Source organism: Macrosteles quadrilineatus, unplaced genomic scaffold (assembly GCF_028750875.1).
Source record: "Macrosteles quadrilineatus isolate MER2022 unplaced genomic scaffold, UCM_ALF_1.0 Scaffold_4__1_contigs__length_99947679, whole genome shotgun sequence".
In the NCBI taxonomy this organism is placed as follows: Eukaryota; Metazoa; Arthropoda; class Insecta; order Hemiptera; family Cicadellidae; genus Macrosteles; species Macrosteles quadrilineatus.
In genome coordinates this window covers 25801207-25824530 of record NW_026542597.1, presented here as the reverse complement: position 1 = coordinate 25824530, position 23324 = coordinate 25801207, and the positions used below count along the sequence as shown (strand labels likewise).

The following is a 23324-nucleotide window of genomic DNA, read 5'->3' as shown; positions in this document are numbered from 1 at the left end:
TATTCCTTGTCCTATTACATTAGATGCCTGACAGTTAGTAGTTGAATTCTCTTAAACAGATCTACCTTGCATTATTGTCGAGAAATATAATTATAACCATTTAGAAAAAATAACTTATTTGTGTATTATGTTTGATTAATTTATAAAATATTACTGCTGATGGCTATTTATTGCTCCAGCTAGCATTAATAAAATATTATTTGACTTAAAAACTGAACCCCTGACCTAGGAAGAAAACTAATTTATTGTCAATATAAAATAAAAATCTATAATCTCATGTAAATAAAAAGTATTTTTATTGACATATCAAATTAGTTTAGATATTTTCAAATATAGAGAAGTATTTGTAAAGGGCGAAAATACTTAAAACATATTGGAATTTATTTGAAATAAAATTGAAAAATACACCTTCAAAATAGCCACTAAATTAAAAAAATTGAAGCCTTTTAAGTTGAAGTTTTGAAAGATTTTGAAATTATTTAAAAATCAGTCAAAGATTACTTTGTTACATTAAATGGATATCATATAAGTCGAGGATTATGTACTGTGTAAGCTTTGCTATGAATCCTAGACCTCGATATATAACTATGTAGTTATATATCAATGTCCTAGACAAGACCAAAAAGTTAGCAAACAACCTCACAAAAATTATTCAATCTAGATATACTAATTTGTCCTTCTTGCTAATAGCTTAATCAGATTATCAAGAAAAGTAACAACATTTTGAGTTAAATTTTATGTCATATCAATGCAGACTTCATTATATTCATTCCTCTTTCAAATTATGCTAAATATTTGTCAAATATATTCCATATGAAACTTTTAATGAACAGTTTAATTTTAATCATATTATGCAGTGTTCATATTATATTCTCCAAAATAATATTTTGATTTTCACTTGGTTAAATTCATTTCATTAAAAAAACTGTATGTAATATCTTTAACAATTAACATATATAACTTCAGTATCCAATAGTCAATGGTAATATGGTGATAACTAGTTTCCAGAGCGTATTTTAATGTTATATGGACAACTCATTCTGCATTTATTTTGCTGGGGCTTTAAACACAGCCTTCACCGCACCACAGCACATATTATGCAGATATATATATATATTTTTTAATAACTACTGTTGTAGAAAATTAATTTAATTATTTCAAGAGGCATTATAGACGATATTGATGACAAAAATCTTCTTTCTTCTTTCTTCTCTAACAACAATCAACAACCACTGCATCACTTCTTAAACTACAACACTTCTAGAATCTAAACCACCTTCTAAAGAACCATACTGGTATTAGTGTTACCATTCAGATAACTACTAATTCTCCATTGAATTAACTTAATTTGTTGTAATAATATTGTCAAGAATGCATGGAGATATATTTTAAGTTATCATCTTCAAGTATTTCTATCCCAAAAGGGGATGATTTTTCAGCGTTGGTTATTATTTTCTTTTAAAAATATATAATGTGATTGAGCACTCTTTTCAAACTATATAGCATTCAAAATCTCAAACTTTACCACAACATTGAAAAGCCACACAACACAGAGGCATAAGCTAAATCTTCAAAACACTAAAAATATTCAAAAACTACCATTTCGACAAAAGTCGAAACCATCAACATCATAATGCATGCTTGGTATAGTATTGCATGAAAACTAGAGTAGCAGGTGCTAGAAGAAACTGGAATTAGGTAAAAATAGTTATATTTATTATAAAACAATTAGTTAGTAATAAAAACATAGTTGATTTAGCGTCGCAGATCTGGACGAGACGAGAGGAATTGTACATAGCACAACGCCAGACTAAAGCTACGTTACTATGGTACATAGATACAACATTTTACACTTGCCACCTCAGAACTCCGCCTGCAGGAACTTGGATTGTACAATGGATAAAGTGGATTGTAGAGAAAATATTGTAAAAGCTAAATTGAAAGCTGTGGAAAATGTATGAAAATTATCTTTGCAAAAGTTACAGTATTAAAATTTAAAACAACAAAAATTATTTGCTACAACAATTTTTCCAGACACAACTAATCAAAAGGTACAAACCTATGATATAATGCTTGTCTCAAGCTGAACGTATATAAATCTTTTTTATACTTAAACCTCAATAAAAATTCAATACTAAAAAGATTTTAATTTAGTAAAAAAAATGCAATGAAAACATTGAATAAGAAATAATGATGCAATGGTTATTATGGCACACATGAACTTATGGCACAGAATGGAACAGATATTTACAGAAGACGGGTGGCAAGTGGACAACACAATACAGAATATGACATACAGAATCTGCGGCCTGCGCAGCTATAAGTATCCACAACAGCTTCTGCACAAGGTATGACACCACAAAGTAAATCTTTTGAATAAAAACTAAAAATACGAACCAAAGAAAAATCATGCATTGTAGTTTTTTAATTTTATTTTAAGCACCAACAACACATTTTAAAGACTCAAATTTAATGTTAAATCGAACAAAATTTACCAAAGAGCTACTTACAACCTATACTTTATATACGGTAGCAAAAATATAGGACATGAAGAAAAAATGTATATTTCACAAATTTATAACTTTTCTATTTAATAGCTTAGTATTCAACAAAAGTGGGCATATTATCTGGTATGTTTGGTCAAGGTAAAACTGTGAATGTAGATTATTTTATCATTATTTTTTTAGAACTTGCGTTCATTTGATGATCTTGGATAATTTACTTCAGAGATAGTTAAAAAAAAAACTCTGAATGTGTTTTAGTAATACTTTAATTATGTATTTGCTTAAATCCTAATACTTTCATTAAATATTTTCTATTGGACTTGTTTAAGTTTAATGCCAGAGAGACTTGAAAGAACTAAAGCTAAGATTTAAATTTGTTTCTTCTTGTCAGCTTCAATGATATTAAGAGCACGAGAATTCAGTAAAAGGACACATAAGTAGGACTAAGATGCACATACAGTTATCATTGCAAAATAGATTTGTTGAAAGCCAGAAAAAAACTAATAGCATATATGTATATGCTAACAAGCAATTCAATGTGTTATTTGGCCATAAAGAGTCATGGTCATGACTTTTCTTTAGTTTCAATAAGTACTACACTTTTCACACCCAACACAAAAGCTAGTTGTGGATACAGAGAACAATATACATCAAACATCAGCAAATACAACGCAAACATGCTGGGGAGAATTGTACACACCCACTCAGTGCGGAAATATAAACATCACTATATAAATAAACGATTCAATAAATATTAACAAAATTACGTCTAATAAATAAATATTTATTTACCAGTCTAAGTACGCTATATTTTGAATATCGAGTATACTCTGTGAGTATTCAGAGAGCTGTTACGTTCTTATCACAGACAAGTAAAACTTCTGCACCTAGTAATGTCGAGTATCGAGAACCGAGAGAGAAGGAACGGTCGAGAGATTAGTTCCTGTTACTGAACCGTTCCAAACAATATCCAGATTCATGTATCACCTCTTGAATGTATGACTAGCATGGCGGCACACTTGTTAAAATGTTAATTTTACTAAGTGTTACTTCAAACTAAATCTACTTGTTTAGGAATTTTGTTAGCTGTGTTACTTCACAATGACAGTGTGATGAACAGAATAATGCTTTCAAATATTGAACTGCATTTTGCTTTTAATTACAGTTTCTGATGTATTCGAGGCTAGAGGCCATTAATATACTTGTCTCAGACACAATTTACTTTTGATTTAAATTAGAAAAAGTAATTATAATTTACTAAATTACGTTTAGTGTGGTTTCATCCTCAGTGTACTTGGAAAAATCAAAAAGAACTTATTTTATAAATATGATAAAAACACTTTTCAGTATCATAATTTAAAACGTACTGTAAAACCTATAATAACTGTCACCCATAGAACTGGGACTATGATAACAGAAATTCCTTTATAAATGACTATAGTTGGTTAGGAAATTTCCAATGGTTTTGGAAAGAAAGAACACAAATGAATTAAACATAGGCTAGACCTAGAATGGTTGTATTTACAGTATTATCGTGGACTAAATTATTTTAAAAGGGCTGCGTGGAATAATCGTACAAATAATAGTTGAAAGAGTGACAGTTAAGAGGTTCAATGTACCAATAAATGAAGTTTTTGTTGTAAAAACCACTTAATTTTCTCGATATTTCTGAACATTTACAATGAAGTAATCAGACAAAGTCTAAAATATTCAATTTAGAGGCTACCATGAATCTGGATGTAGACACTGAGTGGATGCGTACTAGTGCATGTGAGGATGAGAGGTGGGATACGGACTGGGACATTGCTGCTGATACCCGGAGCTCAACATAGGTCCCGGACTGGAGCACGGGATCTGTCCGTGGGGATGGGGAGGAATCATCATGTGGTGTTGGTGGTGGGGAGAATGGTGTTGTTGGAAATGCTGCACATGAGAGGGAGGATTTTGATACACCAACTGTCTTACTTTCTGTTCCTCGTCGCCGATGTTGTACGAGAGCTCGGTCTCCTCGAAGCCGGTGGCGGACATGCGTTGGTCCCCGGAGCCTCCTGAAGGACAAGGGTCCGGAGAGTTGAGGCAGGTCTGGATCAGAGCCTTGCCAGCCTCGGAGGTGATCATAGGCTGCAGCTTGCGTGTGGCGAAGGTGTACACGTGTCCTGTCTCCGAGGCCACCAGTAGCATCACCTGGGTGCCTGTCAGAGTAGACAGCTCGTACGCCTGCAACAGACACAAATTATGAACTACCAAGAAAACATATATTGAAAGTAAATAGGTCATCTTAACTTTTACTGTTCTCAATTCTTATGGTTGTTCCAATGACTTTTTCATTTAGAGGCTTTGGTTGCATAATTTTCAAACCCATTTTCTATGTTGAACTCTTTTTATTGTTATAAATAATAACCAAGCCCACATACAGTATGAACAAAACATTTAAGCACACAGATACCACATCAGCATCTGTCCACAGCTGGAATTTTTTGACCGGCCGAACACGTTTGAAAGTTCATTATATATGACGATTAGCCTACATGTTTTCAATATAGGAGACGTTTAAATCTATTATTTATGACAATAACTCAAAGTTTTCAATAGAGGAGACAGAAAATGTAATAATGAAGCAACCTAAGCCTTGAAATTAAAATCGTCAGAAAACTATATACCTAAGGATTGACAGAAGTATAATTTATTTTTGTAAAAAAATACAACCGACTTCAAACGCTCTAAAAAGAATGAAATAATTTCAATAAAGTACACTTTTGTATTAGGCAAGCTCACGTATTTTAAGTCGGCGCGGCTCTATGATGATTTTTGATACAAAATTGAAAGAGGGTGTCCATATTTCAGGTAACTATCTATAACTAAAGGTGTTAATCTGCATGTCTTTTTCATAGTTATGCGTTAAGTGTTATTTTATCACCGTAATCAAAGATCGGCATTATAGTGGTACTGTATTAACGAGTATCTTTGAAAAGATTATAACGCATTTAAATGTTTCTAACTTGGAAAAGTAACGTTTTAATACTAAACTAGCTTCTTTTCCCTACATAATATCAAACTAAATTATTTTCCTATTCATATAGAACATTTGTGCGTGTTATTTTTATAATGCATTTATTCTGAAGTAAACATAAAATACAAGAAATTATTTCCTAATATGTAAACAAAACAGTTCATTGTGTTTTTATATATTTATGTTATCCAGCTACAATTTATTGATTTTCAAAATACACAAACAATATTTAATTTCAATCATATTTACAGTTTGAGCCGCGCCGACTTGAAATACGTGAGCATGCCTAATACAAAAGTGTACTTTATTGAAATTATTTCATTCTTTTTAGAGCGTTTGAAGTCGGTTGTATTTTTTTACAAAAATAAATTATTTCATGATTTTTAGTGACTGTATAATTTTTTATATATTAATTACTTGAGGATTTTTGATAAGCAAAACTGTTTGAAACAATCAAAAGTTCCACAGAACAATCATTATTTTGAAACTGCTTGAGTCACCTGTTCAGGTTACATAATCAATGGGTATGAAAATAAACATCTTTAGATATTCCTTAAGAAAGAAAGAGTTGTCCATTACATTAGGCCTAATGAAAAACTAATTGTCTTCTCTAGATACATTGAAATGTCAGACATCATCGTTTCCTGCAATCGGTGTACTTCTACATTATAAAAAGAAATACAGTAACGTCTCAAGCCTTTTGGAGCAATATGAAAGTTATTCCTCAGCTACCAGCACTAAAAAATCTCTCAAAAGTGGAAAATTGGTCGTTAACACCATAGTACCTTTCGTATAGTACCTTTGGAAAATATGTATTATATGAAAGATTGGTTCAGCTAAAAGTGGTGTAAGTCATGTAGGGGGTTTTGTTTGATCAAGATATAGCCTAGTCGAAATTGCAAATCATCTTCCTCTAGGACTTTCCGAAGCAGGCATAATAGTATTGATATGATATAGTAACTGGGTAGATAATATCAATAAACATTCCACATCTGCAAATGCATGTTTAGTAATTAAAATATTTAACACTTTTAAGACAATTGACGATTATGCACTGTCATACTTCTTAGGTCGTGTAAGGAATAATTGTATTTGATTTATATTAAGACCTGTTTTGCGAATGCTTTGGTTTTCACAATACACCTTTATTTGTCAATATCATACAGCTATTCACTGAAACATATATGTTTTTGTAAGTCAGAATATTCAATACTAAAAACAGAATTACTGTATACACAAATCAGGTCAAACGTTAAAATACATTTTTTATAGTAACCAAAACAAAATGCATTTTTCTCAATGTAATTCATTTAGGCTCCATGGCAAGAAATAGTTTATTGATCAATATGAAGCAACTGTTTCAAGAAGAATTGTCTGTAGCTTCATTTAAATGGTTTCAACTAACAGCTGTAGGAATGTTATTATTATTTATTGCCTTCTCTGCACAAATGTAAACAAAATAAATGTTGAATATTTAAGGTTTTCCGAATTTTTCACCGAAACAAATATTATACTTAAACATAATATATAAGGTACCAAATAGAAACTCTCCTGGTTATTTTGATGGTGGAACCACACTGATCGGTAAAAGAATCGCAGAGAAATTGGTGAACATACATAGAAAAAAAAAACATCGCCACAAACAAATTGAGAACCTCCTCCTTTTGTTGGTAGTGGGGAAGTCGGTTAAAAAGGTAACATAACTTATTTAAGTATTGATTTTCAATCGAAAAAAGCAAATCATATGAATGACACAAACACTATCACTAAACTTTTGTTATAAACTGTTGTTAAGAACTTGATGATATGAAAAAATAATTTGCTGAAGTTAAAAAACATTACTTCCGATGTCGACTGTAACTCATCTGTTAAAGTTGGCTTAGCACTCAAAATAACCAAACTCAACCTTATAGGGTGAGTGTGCTATTTGAAGGACCAGCTCAAAAATCGAACTTTCTTGCATTTTGTGTTTGACCCTCGATGCTGAATACACAATATCACATTATGACATAATGTAAATCTACCTCAAACACAGTGAAAGAAAGATGACAATTTGAAATGTTCATGAAACTCAAGGCTATATAACTTTGTAGCCTATTTAGCATATGCAAAATACCAAAAGAACTATCTCAGATCTTAAATAACCAACCGTCTATTTACAGTTTATAAGTGGGATTCAATTTAATCCCTAAGCAAATGTCTCAGGCTAACTTCATTTAAATAAAATGAGGCTCATTTACCTATGACAAAATACACGTTGGGGCTTTTACATGAAACCCCTACCTGGGTAGAACTCTCTGTTTTCATATAGTGTATGTGTACAAGAAGTATTATCATTCATGCTAAACTGTATTACATAATAATAGATAACAGGCCATATTTGATTAAGTTATTCCTCCAGATCAGGTACCACAGATTACAATTCAGTAAAACTTGGAACTAATATATACCCAAAACTATGTTGGAATACTGAAAGACAAGCAATTGCTAAACTAACGTAATGTTATGATTAACCACTTAAGGTTTTGTAGACTAGCTTACAATAAAAGTCCTGGATAAACAAAAAATACCCCGGCCAAAAAATCCCTTATTTTTACCCCATGAATAATCAACAAGAAACAAACAATAAACAGCAACCCCTCTTCATAAACCGGACAAAACTGACTTTCAAATTGAAGACAAGTCTTTGAGGGATTATGTTTAATCTATTATAATGTCCATTAAACCAATTGACCCCCATTCAATGAAATAGGCCTAAATAAAAAAAGTGTCTTGAGTAACGTGTTCCTACTGTGTCGGAGTCATTTGTGCTCAACTTGTTGAGTTTTTTATGGAGTATTTAAATTTCACTTTATCAGACGAGGATAAAATAATTCAGTAAGTTACAATCCAGGAACAGAACTAAAACAATAAAACTCCTATCCTAACTATCTTTAAGACAATATCGTTTGGCAAAACACTGAAAGCTACGTCTCATGACACTATTTACTTCTCACATATTTTAAATATTGGCCGAACCCCCCAAAACATTTGCTACACCCACTCTGACAAGTCCTTACCTTAAAAAAACAAAGGAATATATATTCATCCAGGTAAGATTATTTAGGCTAGGGCCACACTTGGCGACTTTGTCGCGGCGACAAAGTCGCTGCGTCAATCAATGAAAGTGCGTTGCATTAAATTAAATGGAGGCGGCCACACTAAGCGACTCGCGACCTGCGTCCACTGGCGACAGAAAAACAAACGCGACCGGGAGCGTTTTTCGGTCTCGGCGACAAATACGCTCCCCATGTTATCTTATGGCACCGGCCATACTAGGCGACAAGTCGCTCGCTCACACACCCTTTGCTGCTCTATTTTCATATCTATATTGTACAGTTTTGGACTGGATTTGTTAAATGGTAAATATGCTTTTAAAATACCAATATTGTCATCGACAAAATAAGTGTTGACATGTGTGCTGTAGAATATATGAGATTTAACTCTTCTGGTATAACAGGAATCCAAAACCTCGTGTATTTTTCAAATGCTGTGTGTCGTCTTCAATGTCAATAGCTCGCCAAAGATTTGTTCATCCAAAATATTACTAAAAATTTATAAATTAAAATACGCCATCCATAAACGATAGTTTTAGGGAATTAATTTGTTTTCTCTTCCTTATAGCGAATTTTCGCTATATGGAATAAGCTATTACCTTAGGTTGCATGGTAAGACCTGAGCCCGGTACCGATTTGATTTTTCGTTTTGAGGTCTCCAGAGGCAAAAACACCCACAGTTTAAATTCATGTATACGTATATATAAGTACATATGTATGTATTTACATATATAGTGTATACATTTAGGTCTATGTGCCAATTAGCGCGATAACTTGAGCAAAAATGATGATATTTAAGTGGGATTCGGAACAAATGTTAAAACCAACGTTAATTCAAACGTGCTCGCAAATCAAAATGATCGGACCATGGGAATGGGGGCTTTAATGGGGTATAAAATTGTTTTTTCTTCTTTTCGACCCTTAAAAATAAATTTCACACTTTTCCTTCCAAACTGAGCTAAAAAAATGATTTTGTTAATTGAAGCGTTGTTGTAAACCTAACGGTTACGGAGATAATTTAAACAATTGTAAATTTAAAATGCCCATATTGATGAAGAATAAACTGTTTTAGTTTGCTTGTTTATGGATATATTTTCATAAACTATAACAATATTTTAATAAATATTTTAAATTTCATACTAAGCCATCAAAATTTAAATTAACAAGCACACCTCATTAGGTTACCTTATTTGTCACAGTAAACCTAAGCATTGATTTAAATTCATCTTATTTAAATAGGAAATAAATCCAACAAGTTTAAAGTGAATATTTTAGTGGAAATCTAGCCAAACAAATGTAAATTCGCTTGCAGGTTTGTTGCGGCGGGGGTATTTAGATATAAAATAAATAGCAATAGCAAGTATTAAACTGCGATTTCACGACGTAGACGTCCATATTGGTTTTCAAAACATAGTTTAACACATCAATTTAGTAATACAAATTGTATTTCTTTTGTTGCAAGCAAATGGATAAAAACTATTACGTGACCTAGTACGAAATATAAAGAGGTGCCGCGCCGGTGCACGTATGAAAATACTATAACGATATGATTTAATGTGTAGATGATTCACTTAAATCTTATGGTACTGCAATTAATAGTAAAAACATCGATTTATTCTAAGGTGGTCAAAAAACATACAAAAACGGCCATAGATCCTAACTTATTTCCATAATCAATGAAACATTTTGAAAATACAATACAACATCTCAAAACCCTATTTACTAGTATAGTAAAAAAGTAAACTGAAAGGTTGAAATGGTCGCCTATTGTGGCCACCCCCAGCGACTTTGTCGTCGCGACAAAGTCGCAGGAAAAAAAGTCGCCGCGACAAAGTCGCCAAGTGTGGCCCTAGCCTTAAGTCCACGGTGACGACTGGAAACAGCAATTATATAAGTCAACCCATCCCCAAACGATCTTGCTTCCTTTCGACGACAATTTTCCGTTTCCAAATCGACACCCCACAGTCGCTACGTCGGGTTGGTCGGTACCACGTGTGCCGGCGGCTCTTGACCTGTCACGAGACAGTGCAGGAAGTGTTCTGGAGGTCAGGGGGTCACGCGCCATATGGCCGCACCACCTGTCCTTCCATCAGCTGATGGCTCCCGCCTTGCCGCGGCGACCACGTGCGAAACGGTATGGAACGACACACACGTGGTTGTACTATGCAAGTTTTTAAAGTAATTTTCATAAAAATGCATAAGTTGCTACGGCGCTTTGGATCTACGGGCATTAAAAATATGGTCGCTATTCTACAGCGCTCTGCGGCCGTTTTGTTATGTTAAAGTAACACTAAATTGAATGTTTCATATTAAGTGTTGTTTAAATTTTTTTACATTAAAAATCCAGTTTCTTCTGGTTAAAGTTCACGGCGGAAGGTAAAAGGTAACACGAGGAAAGCCTCGTGATTAAAATGCGCATTTTGGTAGTGTTCAAAACTTTTTTCCGAGGAAAAACGAATGATGCAATACCCTTTTACATTTCGAAGATTATGTTTGTTTAAAACAACCATTAAAATTGCATTAGAACTGCAGTGAACAGGTTTGATGCTACAAGCATAGATGAAGTCATCCATAAACAAGCCACTACAATATTTTACTTATTCTCCATAAGATTAACACGGGAATTAAAAAGTTAGTTCGTAAACTTGTTCAAATGTAGGTTTACACGTTTGTACCAAATTTAATCGGAATCGGATCATTTTTAGAGTTATCGTGCTTCGTGCTAACGAACACATTATGAACACAGACACACATTAAAATGAATTTAAACATATGTGCTTTTGGCCTCTGGGGACGACTAACAAAAAAAGTACAGTACAATGAGACTAGCAATAATTCTTGTGTAGCTTGTTACCTACATGGGAAATTCGCTACCGGTACACATCTCTTTGGAGTGTTTCTCATTGCAGCAAGACTAGGTAAGGATTGAATCAAAGTTATTTTAATTTTCGGTGGTCTAACCTTAAGTTTCCTTTTTATTTTGAACCCATTTTGACCAAAACCTATGAACGACTGGAGATTTGGTAGTATTTACTGGAAATATTGAGACTGTAGTACTTCAATAAAAAAGGCCCTCGATGACAAGTATACCTATTACCATTAACTACATGTAATTTATTGCAAACCTCAATAAAAGGTCAACCTTCATAACAAGTCTTATTTCATAATCCTAATGGGAGACTAGTTATCGAGGTTTTATTGTATTTTATTGATGTTTTCCATAGCACTAATAATACAAGATGAGGGATTATCGACCAATTAGACCATTTTAACTCACTTCCCATTGTATTTTCCCCTCTTATTCCCATCATCCGTGCAGAAACACCAAAAAGTTTGCGTATTAAATTCAATTGCCAAACCTGGTAGCAGTTTCTAAATTAGTAGCCCATAATTGTACATTACTAATATAATTCTAAGATAAATTAACCCCGTAAAGACAACGATTCCCAGAGTGCACATAATTAAACGTGTAATACAACCCGAGTTCATAAAGACCAACTGCGGCGTCAGAGCTGTAAAAGGGTCGGTATTTATAGAACCGAGAACTCCGACTGAGAAGTTTTGTAAAAATAGAGACAAGACAGTCGAGCAAATGGATTCGTTTCTGAGGTAGACTTCTGAGACGCTGCTTTGGCTTTATAACTGAATACGAGACTCGCTTTTCAATGCTGTTGAACTCTTCTATTGTCAAAGACACTGGTACAATTTTTTATCAATTATCAATTATTTAAGATGGGGACGCCACTATGTGCGTATTTTAACCCAAATATGAGTGAAGGATGAGTGTAGGATGAGTGGCGCGATCTTGTAGTCTTGTTAGTGACTAAGGCCGACATGTTCCTTAGACACAGCTGTTAATTAAAAGCCTATACAGCTAATGGCAACTAAGGGACCTACAGTTTATAGTGGAATCCGAACCACATGTTTTTCCTTGTAATTTACTAATTGGTCTAATTATCAGGATAGTACTGCGGATAGTCGTAGTACTCACTAGTGCGGACGTTAATCCACACAAAGGAGCTTCGCATCCACAGTGCATTCCTATAAATATCCACAATTCGTGACCTCCTAGTAGCTGGATTACAGGACGACACCACCCGTCCCAGGTGAAATAGATATGCACATTTCATGTGAAATATTGGTCCAATTTTGAATGAAAACAAATTGTAATGTTTACATAAAATAACAGAAAAAGCCATTTTAAAGTGCAGTTTTCGAACACGAACTTTTAGTAACGCTAAAATAGGTACACTCTGTGTTTGATATTAACATTTTTTTTATCATTCATAGTTGTCAACATTATTTACTACTATGGACGTGTGAAAAAGGGTCATTAACAAAAAAACTTTCATTGCATTGAGTATATGATTTATTCCCTATTTAAATAACAACAGATTTAACGAGTAATTAGGTTTGCCGCTACGGGGAAGGTAAATTATTTTTATCAAAGCATAGTAGGATGTGAAATAAAGATGCAAATTAAATGATAATCTATCCATCTACAGTAAATATATCTATCTATCTATTTATCGTTTATCTATACTACTGTATTATGAAATTGAGGTGGTGTCTGTCTGTCCAACTGCCACGACTAAAACACTAAACCGATACAGCCCAAAGAATTGATTGTCTACATACCTAGGAATGTCATAGAACTATTCACTTCCCTGAGTTCCTCTCGGGCTACGCCCCTTAAATAGCCAAAGTTTTGGGGTGAGGTTTTTAAAAGTAAATTTTAATTATGAAAGCATGAGAAAATTCACAATCCTTGATTACCTTCGCGTTGACATTTCAATGTAAACATTTAGAACTGCTAAACGCTTATTTCACAATTTCAGACAGCTGATGCAAACAAATAAAATAAAATATTTTCCACAACTATGTGGTAGGCTTATTTATGCCAATGATTATGAGAATATTCTATAACCGTAAGTTATGAAAATTATGTTATTGATATATATTTAAGTAAACAGTAGGACAATTACAATGTAGGTCATAATTTTTTGTAAAAGATATGGTGGATTTTGGTTTATAAATTCGATCTACTTAACAAGTGTTTGGATCAGGTAAAGTACATTTTTCCGTTGCGAAGAACGGGTACAGCAGCTAGTATTTACATAAAGAAGCAAATTACAACGTTCACTTTCCTCCATAAGATTAGCTTAGAAAAAATTTAAATGTACATTTGTAGTTCCAAACTACAATCTACAAGTAGTTCCAAACTACAATCTACAAGTAGTTCCAAACTACAATCTACAAGTAGTTCCAAACTACAATTGTTGTTCCAATCTGTAGTTTTTGGAATTTTGTCCGTAACCATTAACCGTGCAACGATGCTTCAAACTGTTAAGCTCTACACGAAGGTTGTAATTAATTGGACATTTCCATGGTTTACGGAGGGAAATTTTTGGGGGAAAATTTATGAGTTTGGTAAAATAATGATATATCAAACACCTCTCTCTCTATACACAATATTGTTTTATAAAATTCTTAATTATGTATGAATTTTATTAAAAAGTATTAAAGTATTAAGTATTGTATAATAGATTGTGCATTTCTGGTAAGAATAAGAATAAGAATAAGAATAAGAATATCTTTATTGTCATTAAATACAAACAAAAGTACAATAGACAACGTCAAAATAAATACAAACTTTCTATGGATTAGGTCAATTGTGTTGAAAGAAAATAAGTTACAGCAGGAATTGAAAAGGGAAAAAACAATGAACTATATATTAGGTATTTGGTATTCTAAAAATTCTTTTACTGAAAAAAAAACTTCTGTCAAGAAGCCAAACAGCCAATTTATTTTTAAATTTATTAAAGCTAAGCTCTTGAAACGATACAGGTAGCTTATTAAAGAGCTGTATTTGGAGGAATTTGTGGCTATTAGTTGATTTTGATAATCTTACTATCGGAATATCTAGGTGGTTACTTGTTCTAGTATTATAACTGTGAAATTCATTACGTTTTGGGAATGATGAAAAATTTTCTTTAACAAATAGCAAATTTTGAAAAATAAATATACACGGTAGAGTCATTATTCTGTGTTTGCTAAAAAAAGGTTTGCTGGTCGTTCTGCGTGGTATTTCAAAAATTATTCTCAGTGCTTTTTTCTGCCATGAGAAAACCTTTCTGGCTCCAGCGCTATTACCCCACAGAATGTTTCCATACAGGAGATGAGAGTGGAAGAAACTATAATAAGCAGTAATGAGCATACTATCCGAGACGCAACTCTTAAGTCTTCTCAACAAAAAGCAGACTCGGGAGATCTTAGACACAACATGCGTAGTGTGGCGTTGCCATGTAAGCTTTGCATCCAAATGTATGCCTAAAAGTTTCACTGTTGACGGGATATTTAAACCTTCAAAGTGTTTTAGCGAAAAGCAAATCCGCTCAGTTTTATCATGATTTAAGGTAAGAGAGTTTGCATTAAACCAATTAGAAGATAAAGTAATTGCGTTGTTGACTGTGGCTTCAGACTCAGTAAAACTACAACTTGAGGAAAATAAAGTGGTATCATCGGCATATAAGAGTGATTGGCAAGATAGGTTACTAGGTAAGTCGTTAATCATTAAGAGAAACAGAATAGGCCCCAACACAGACCCTTGAGGGACTCCCGCTAGAATTTCCTCAAACTCAGATGATTCCTGCCCAACAACCACTTGTTGGAATCTGCCACATAGATAAGTATTGAAGAAATTTAGCTCATTTTTTTGGACTCCATAAAATTTTAATTTATGCAAAATAATTTGGTGTGACGTACTATCGAAAGCTTTACTGAGATCCATTAAAGCTACGTTAAGATATTTGTTGTCTTCAAAAGATTTTAGTACCTCAGAAATTAATTTGTCAACTGCCTGTATTGTTGAAAAACCAGGTCTGAAACCGAATTGAGCTGGGCTCAGAATTTCGTGCTTATCCAGATGACTGTAGAGTTGAGATTTCACATGATGTTCAATTATCTTTGAAAAGATTGGAATTATAGAAATTGGTCTAAAATTATCAATAACTGTTCTGTCTCCCTTTTTATGAATTGGGTGTGTTTTGGAAAATTTTAGGCTATGGGGAAATGTACCTGAAAAAATAGACAAGTTTATGAGATAGACTAATGGTTCTAAAATGAAAGGGATGATTTCCTTTACGACATTATTTGACAAACCAAATATATCTTCGGATCGGGAGGTTTTTAATAATCTTACAATTGATAGCAATGACCGGTTATCTATTGGCTGAAGGTGGAACTCTTTGGTCACCGGCTTTACTTTTTGAAGAAAGTTGACAAAGTCACTATTGCAATTGGATGAATTAACTTTTTCGGCCACCCTTCTACCGATCTTAATGAAGTGATCATTAAACTCTTGAGCTGAAATTGGGGACTCGAGCTTCTGTGTTTTGTTACTGTTGGATTCAAATTTTATGAGCCGCCAAGCGGCAGCGCATTTATTTGGCGCATTACTGACAAAACTGTCGTTGTATTTGATTTTAGCCTTAATGATAGCTGACCTGTATTGTTTCTTAAAATTAAGATAAAGTGCTTTCAACTTATCGTTTCTATACTTGGGTATTTTTAACAAGTCATTTAATAAAATTACAGTGTTTCTCTGTTCTTTCAGACTGCTATCAAACCACGGCTTTGAGACTCTTTGACTTCCCGGTACACATTTTTTTGTTATTCTAGGGCAATAAAAGTTATACAATAAAAGGAGTTTATCCAGAAATAATTTAAACGCTAGGTTGACATCAGGAGTACAAAACAATTCATCCCATTCAGTATTGGCCAAAGAGCTAGCAAACAAATTGATCTGTTTTAGATTTCTATAGGAAATTACATCTAACTTGCATTTTAGGGGATTTTGTAATATTAATTCAAACCAAATAATTGAGTGATCGGAAATAGTATGGGGCCAAATTCCTTGTTTAAATTGAGATTTATGACAATTAGTGGCTATGTTATCCAGACAACTCAAGTTTCTGGTAGGCTCCCTATTTATACGTAGTACAAATTGAATGACTTAAGGATATTGAGAAACATATTACTGGTAACATTCTCTTTAAGTATATCAATGTTGAAGTCACCCCCCAAAATCAATCGATAATTAGTTTTTTTCTTACACACATAATCAAGTAAGGCATCTAGTAAACTTAAGAAGCTATTAACATCGGAACTCGGATTTCTGTACAATGATATAACTACCACCTTATAATCTATAAGCTCAATACAAACTGCTTCCATTAATCCTACTTGTGTTAGGTGAGATACATCGAATTTGTTACATTTGAGATGTTTGAGAATAAAAATTGCTGAGCCTCCGTGTGGATCATTATTTCTACAATAAGCATCGGCCAGCTTAAACCCTTGGGGTGTATAAAACATTATCTCTTCATTATAACACCAGTGCTCGTTAACTAATACCACACTACACGCAAACTCATCCAACAATAAACCAAGCTCACCTACTTTGTTTCTGATGGACTGTAAATTGGTATGCATAAATCTCAAACATTGATTACCTTTATTTATTTTATCGTCAGTTTTTTTATAATTTACTTTGGTTTTTGTGCTGCTCTTTAAACCATCACAGTTTTCCGGAAATAGCTTTGTATTTTTAGTTTTTACGTTGTTTTTGTAGTTTAAGTTAGAAGATCTTAAGTTGTTCTGAGGAGCAAAACTACTTTTTTTGTCATTGTGCTTTAGTTTAAAGTTGGCGTGAGCGGGCTGAGCAGTGAATTACTTAATCTATGATTATGATTATTTCCAGACGCCACACCGTGCACACACATATCTGACAGAGAGCCATTTACATTCTTGGACACTGATGCGGTCGTAGGCACTTCACTGACACTTATCTTCTGAAGATACGCTGGGTCTCGGTGACGGTCCCCAGGCACAGCTTCCCTAGAGTTTCCATGTGATGCTGCATTTGAAGGTAGGACTGTCGACTGTGGCGAATTCTGGCTAGTGCTCATCCCTGCTCTTGGTGTGGATCCACTGCTTAATTCGGACGAAGAGAATATGGGAGAAAGATCAACATCTTGACTATGGGGTTTGTAAGCAACTTTCTTCTGAATCAAACTCTTCATCTGGCTTACAAAGTCGAGAAATTCTAGCCCATTTCTTAACGAACGCGTAGAACGCTCTTCATATGTTATGATCTTGATTGTAGGTATTAGCCTATATCTAAACATTATTACCTAATTTTGTTATTAGACCTATTAGTTTTACGTAAATTAAATTTGATTTTAAAAATGATTTTTCAAGACACAGGATTTGTATATTTGTTTACCATTTGTTGTTTGTTTGAATCCACTCTGTTTCCGTTTATAAATTGAAACGAATCGTGTTTTTAGCCTCTGAGGAAATCAAGTAAATCGGCCTGCGTCTTTCCGTGCCACCTACGGTAATAGCTCCTTCCCTATAGGGAAATCCGCTAACACCACTCGTTCAATTCAGCCACAGAAACAGACTACTGCAATACAGTGTTTCTATGTTGTGTTTATATGCATGCGCAACAGCTTACTGTAACTATATAGATGAATACCTCAGAATCTTAAACCAATGATGTTATATTACGGTATACATCATAGGTATACTGTATACATCTTGTGAAAAAATCTTTGATAGACGATTCAACCGGTTAAATCGATTGTTAACAATTCGCATGACGTTAATAGATTCTACCGATATTTACGATTATATTTTAATCTACTAAATTTGATTTAATAACAAATTATAATTATATTCTGCTATAAGTAAAGTAGTATCGATAATACGATATAGTTTATTGCTATTTAAACATGTGGATCAGGCTAGGTTAAATTTGGTTTCACGACTTTTAAGGAGAGCAACGTTGTTGACGAAAATGTATTTAAATATTCAATTAATGTTTACAAAGACAATTTATTCTGCAACACACCTGTTTGAATCACACCAAGGGGAATTTTATAAAACTAAGATCTATACAGTTGATTAAATTTGTGTTTCTACAACCAATAACCGGTTTGAGACTGTTGTCAACTATACACTTTAGTAAACCCTTTAAAGTTATTAACCCCCCACTTTAGTTATTGACTTTAAAAGTTGTAAGTAGACTTCTCTCTATAGTATAGGAAGATCTGAAAAGATTTCTATGTGTGTATCATGTTGGGAACGTTTGAGTACGCTGTTGCGGCTGTTTTTCTTCCATATAGGCTATACATTTAGATTCGTGTCGTAAGATAACCAATCGTTTAAAGATATAATATCATAGTAAAATTAGTTAGGCCTACTTAAAAAAAATTGAAGTTGGTTCAATAAAGTGAAACTAATAATGAACAATATAAACCGGATAGAGCTAATCTTAAACAGTCTTCCGATTATGCAAAATAAAATATAATAAATTTAAATAGGGGATAAGCTGAAGCATATACGTTCTTCTGCCTTCTCACTTCGTTGCCAAAGCACGGGTAAAACAAGAGAAATAGAAGTACAGCCATGGAAATATAAGAAATTCTGTAGTAGATAGAATTGTTAAAACTACACCAAATGCAGTTGTATTTAACTATAGATGAAGGAATGTTATTGATATTAATTATAAATTAAACACAAATTATATGCTACTGAAATGTAGGCTACGTGCATAGAGAAACATAAGGAAATATTACAATTTATGATTGCATTTTGTAAAAGAACGTTATTTTTCCTTTAGACCACAAACTCATCACCTTAGTCGTAATTTATTACCAATTCAAAATTAAATCATGGTTTAGTGGCAGTAATTACACATTTTTAATTGGTTTATTTGCTATCTTTCGAAGGTAATTAGAAAGGTAAAACTCAACGTTTGGCTGACTTTATCTATACTAACCCTTTCATCACTCAATAGAACCACATAAGAATATATTTAAGACGTATTACGAGCTAAGAAGCACATTTAGCGAAATCCACGCATTTTGTTTCTAAACGGTAAATAACCAGCCAGATAATCTCAAGATAACTTAAAGAATTAAAATCTGGCTGTAGGCAAATTTTCTAAGAGGGAATAAGAGGGATTTTCAAATAAGACATGGATGCGTAACACTATTATTAACCATTCTCATCATAAGTTCATCAACTCTTTCCGTAGTTTAGCTCGCCACCAACGGTTCCAAAATCCCAAATTCGTCAGAGATAATACCGTAGTAATTACTACCCGTACATATTTTGGAATTACCAGGAAAAAAACATGTTTCACCACACTATGATGTTTTTAGCTGTTTTACATAAATTGGTGGCTGAAAGTTACGTTTTGCTGGCCATGCCAGCTGTCGTAGTTATTTGGGGACCGAGCAGGTTTTTACATCCATAGGGCCGCAAAATCAGCTGTCTGCTTACTTTCATAAAACATGAATGTATATACACAATCAGTATCCATAGCATTGCAATAGAATTGTTTTATTGTCACCGCTGCCTAGCAACTGTTTGTTATCATTTTTGCTTATTTCTCAAATTATTTCTTCACATAGGCTAACCTTAAAGTTGTACTTGTGTTGACAGAGTGCATTATTATTGTGGTGAATAGTGGCAATAATGTTAAAGTGTGGTGAAAAATAGCGTTCGTACCACGGACCGAGGTATTCGGCCCTAGGTACGAAATATAATATTGGGTAATCCAATAGTAGCCTACCGTACTTATGTCAGCTGATCAAATAGGTAGTGTAAATAACTAACGGCAAAACAGCTCAAACATTCACTTTCATTTGTACAGTAAACTTATGCTGAAAATAGCTAAGTTGTCTAGCAAAAATTATTATGTTAAGTATGTCTCAAAATTAGAATGGCACAAGGTTTTCTACCTACCAGGGTTAAGCTAATCTGCTATCTTCGAACACTTGATGATATTCATGGTTTTGGGTGGTGTGTCTGAATTTCAACATTGGCTATGAATACTAAACAAGACACCCCACCAATCCGACTGTAGCCACATTTTGATGAAATCGAAAGTGAACATGAACAGCGCTGTGGATAGCACTCATAACGAATAGGGTACGCAAATTAACCATCTTTTGGGTAATTTCCTGAGATATCCAAGAAACACTTTAAAAAATGGGATCTCAGAAACACTGGTTACAGAACAACTGAAAATTGGGATAAATTTTCCAAAGAATGGTAATTCACACAGTTTACATTGTCATGCTAAAGGTAATGCCAAAGCCAAATAAATGTCTAAATTGATAACAAAAATACACTGAAAAGATTGTTCGATAACATATTTCTAAAACAAAATTGGCTAATTGCTAGGAAAAAGTAATTATGAAACGTTCATTGAACAGGAAATTTATACAAATTTGTAGCTAGAATTTGAGACGATAAGGCTACGGCCACACGGGCGTTTTTTCACGCGGTAAAATGTAGCTTATTTTCACGCTGCTTGAATTCCCGCTGTTGTATGCCACACGTGCGTTTTTTCACGCGGTAAAATGTAGCTTATTTTCACGCTGCTTGAATTCCCGCTGTTGTATGCCACACGTGCGTTTTTTCACGCAGTAAAATGTAGCTTATTCTCACGCTAGTTGAAGTCCAGTAACGGGAAAATGCACTCGGAACCCGCAGTTGATTGACGAATTCACGTAATTATGTTGTATATCTTCCTAATGACCAAAATAGTAACCTTGTTTCTGACTAGTGAACAAGAAATATGAATGGTATATTAATGTTGGTACATTAAAATTATTTTATTTTGTTAACCTTTCATTCAATTATTTACTTTTAGTATAAAAAAATAAATATAGTACAAATATTTTTATGACAAGATTTTCGTCAGATCTTTGTATATTCTACTACATAAATGCCATTTTACATTTTTTAGTCCAACCAAACGCCTTTCCTTTTAGTAACAAATTATTAAGTGGTCCAGTAAGGTCGACCTATGTTTAAGATCCTACTGTGTAATTGGCTAGACCCAAAAATATTTTACGCTATCCTGGAAAAAATGAGATACATTTATCTTTATTTAACTTGCTAGGACGACTTGATCAAAGCTGCGTGTTGCTCCCGCCCGTGTGGCCAGGTACAGAGCGTGAAAACAAGCTTCAAAAATTCACCCCAGTCCATTCTTCTGCGGGCCCGCAGCGGGTGATTTTGCAGACGCGCATTATCTGCGTGAAAACACACTCCGTGTGGCATACCTCATTACATTTAATGCTGCCCATATTTCTCGCTTTTTTCACGCTGCGTTCTTGCGTGAAAAAACGCCCGTGTGGCCGTAGCCTAAATACAAAACTTAGTATTATACACCAAATCTGTCCGATTAATTGCGTTGCAAACTGATTTCAGCGGGGAAATTACAAGTTTACAGAAAAGTTTACAGTTACCTTTTATACATTTTCGAAAAACTAAATTGTACAGAGTGGAAACGTTCTAGCAAATGGCTAGGCCTACTCTTCGAAGTTTTGGTAAATTTCATTTAAACATTAAGATGGGTTTGACCATTGATATAGCGCCTACCCGTATAATTTAAAAATATCTACATATCACCCATATAGGCCTATGTTAAGGCGTTTTTGAAGGTTTCAAAAATTCTTTTTTTATCCATTAAATATGGGGATTCAAAATTTGCATTAGAGTCTTCGTGTAAAGCCCAAAAAAACAATATTTTTTAATGGAGAATGATACAAAATTTTTAAGGTTATGAACAAAAATTCCAAAAAACCTGTAAATTCGAAATTATAAATGTTATTCTTATTTAGCATTAGAACCTTGTTTTGTTTACTGTTGTTGTTTGCTTATTTATGAACGTGATTTGATCGAATTTGGGAACATGTGGCCTATTTATTTTATACAAAGCAATGAATAGCATTTTACCTTTGACTATTAAAACAACAACTGTATTAAAAAACTTCTGTATCCAATAGTCAATGATTTTACTAAAAGACACAGTTTATCACCTTCACTGTAGCAGCAAACCTAAGTACTCACTAAACCCATGAATTAAATGGGGGAATAAACACGTTTAAAGGAATCTTTCAGTGGAAATGCGATCAGACAAATTGGAATTAGCTTAGTCTGCAGGTTTGCTGTGAGGGTGGTACAAAATAATAAACACTTAGGCCTTCCATCAACAACAACGGCTTGTGTGTATTGTGCTGCATTGCTTTATATCGCATACTGAAAGGGGAGATTATTGTAAAATATAGCATGTTTAAAGCCCTTATCAAGTATCTTCAAGGCACAGAAATATTGTTTATTGTAAAGGTACTGTACGTTGTACGTGTAAGGTTTATGACAGCGACAGAGCTAGCATGTTCGTGTTAAATGATTGTGATTAGTAGGCCTATCTTGAAAGAAGATGGATGTATTCTTTAACATATACCTATTTTGTTGCCATAAATAAAATAATAAGTTACTTTGAAAACCTAAACCTTTGAACGCCTAAACATTTACATTGAAATTATCAAAAGTAAAAATAATAATAAAGTGAAGAAGAAATGCGAAAGTGAATCAAGCCATATGTGGCTGTGATCAAGCACATGAAATAGTGTTTAAACAAATCGGACATTCCGTAAGATATCCCTATTAAGATGACTACAAACTTTAATAATTAATCAATACCAAGATGGAGACAACTTAAACTATCATTCGATATATTGTGCACTCTAAAAATATGTCAGCAAAATTGCAAACAAATTTAATTTAAAGGTAATAACTCCAGTTGTTTTGTATGACCAATTGCATGTTAACCAATTAAATTTGCCTATA

At 33.5% G+C, this 23324-nt stretch overlaps 1 protein-coding gene across 1 annotated transcript in view; it reads right to left on the bottom strand.

Moving 5' to 3' along the window:
- LOC128991282 (serum response factor homolog) overlaps nucleotides 1–23324 on the bottom strand; it is a 136606-nt gene that overhangs the window by 95698 nt on the left and 17584 nt on the right. The window contains exon 2 of the mRNA XM_054414034.1: nucleotides 4470–4721. Coding sequence (XP_054270009.1) covers nucleotides 4470–4721 — 252 coding nt within the window. The remainder of the gene's footprint in view (nucleotides 1–4469; nucleotides 4722–23324) is intronic.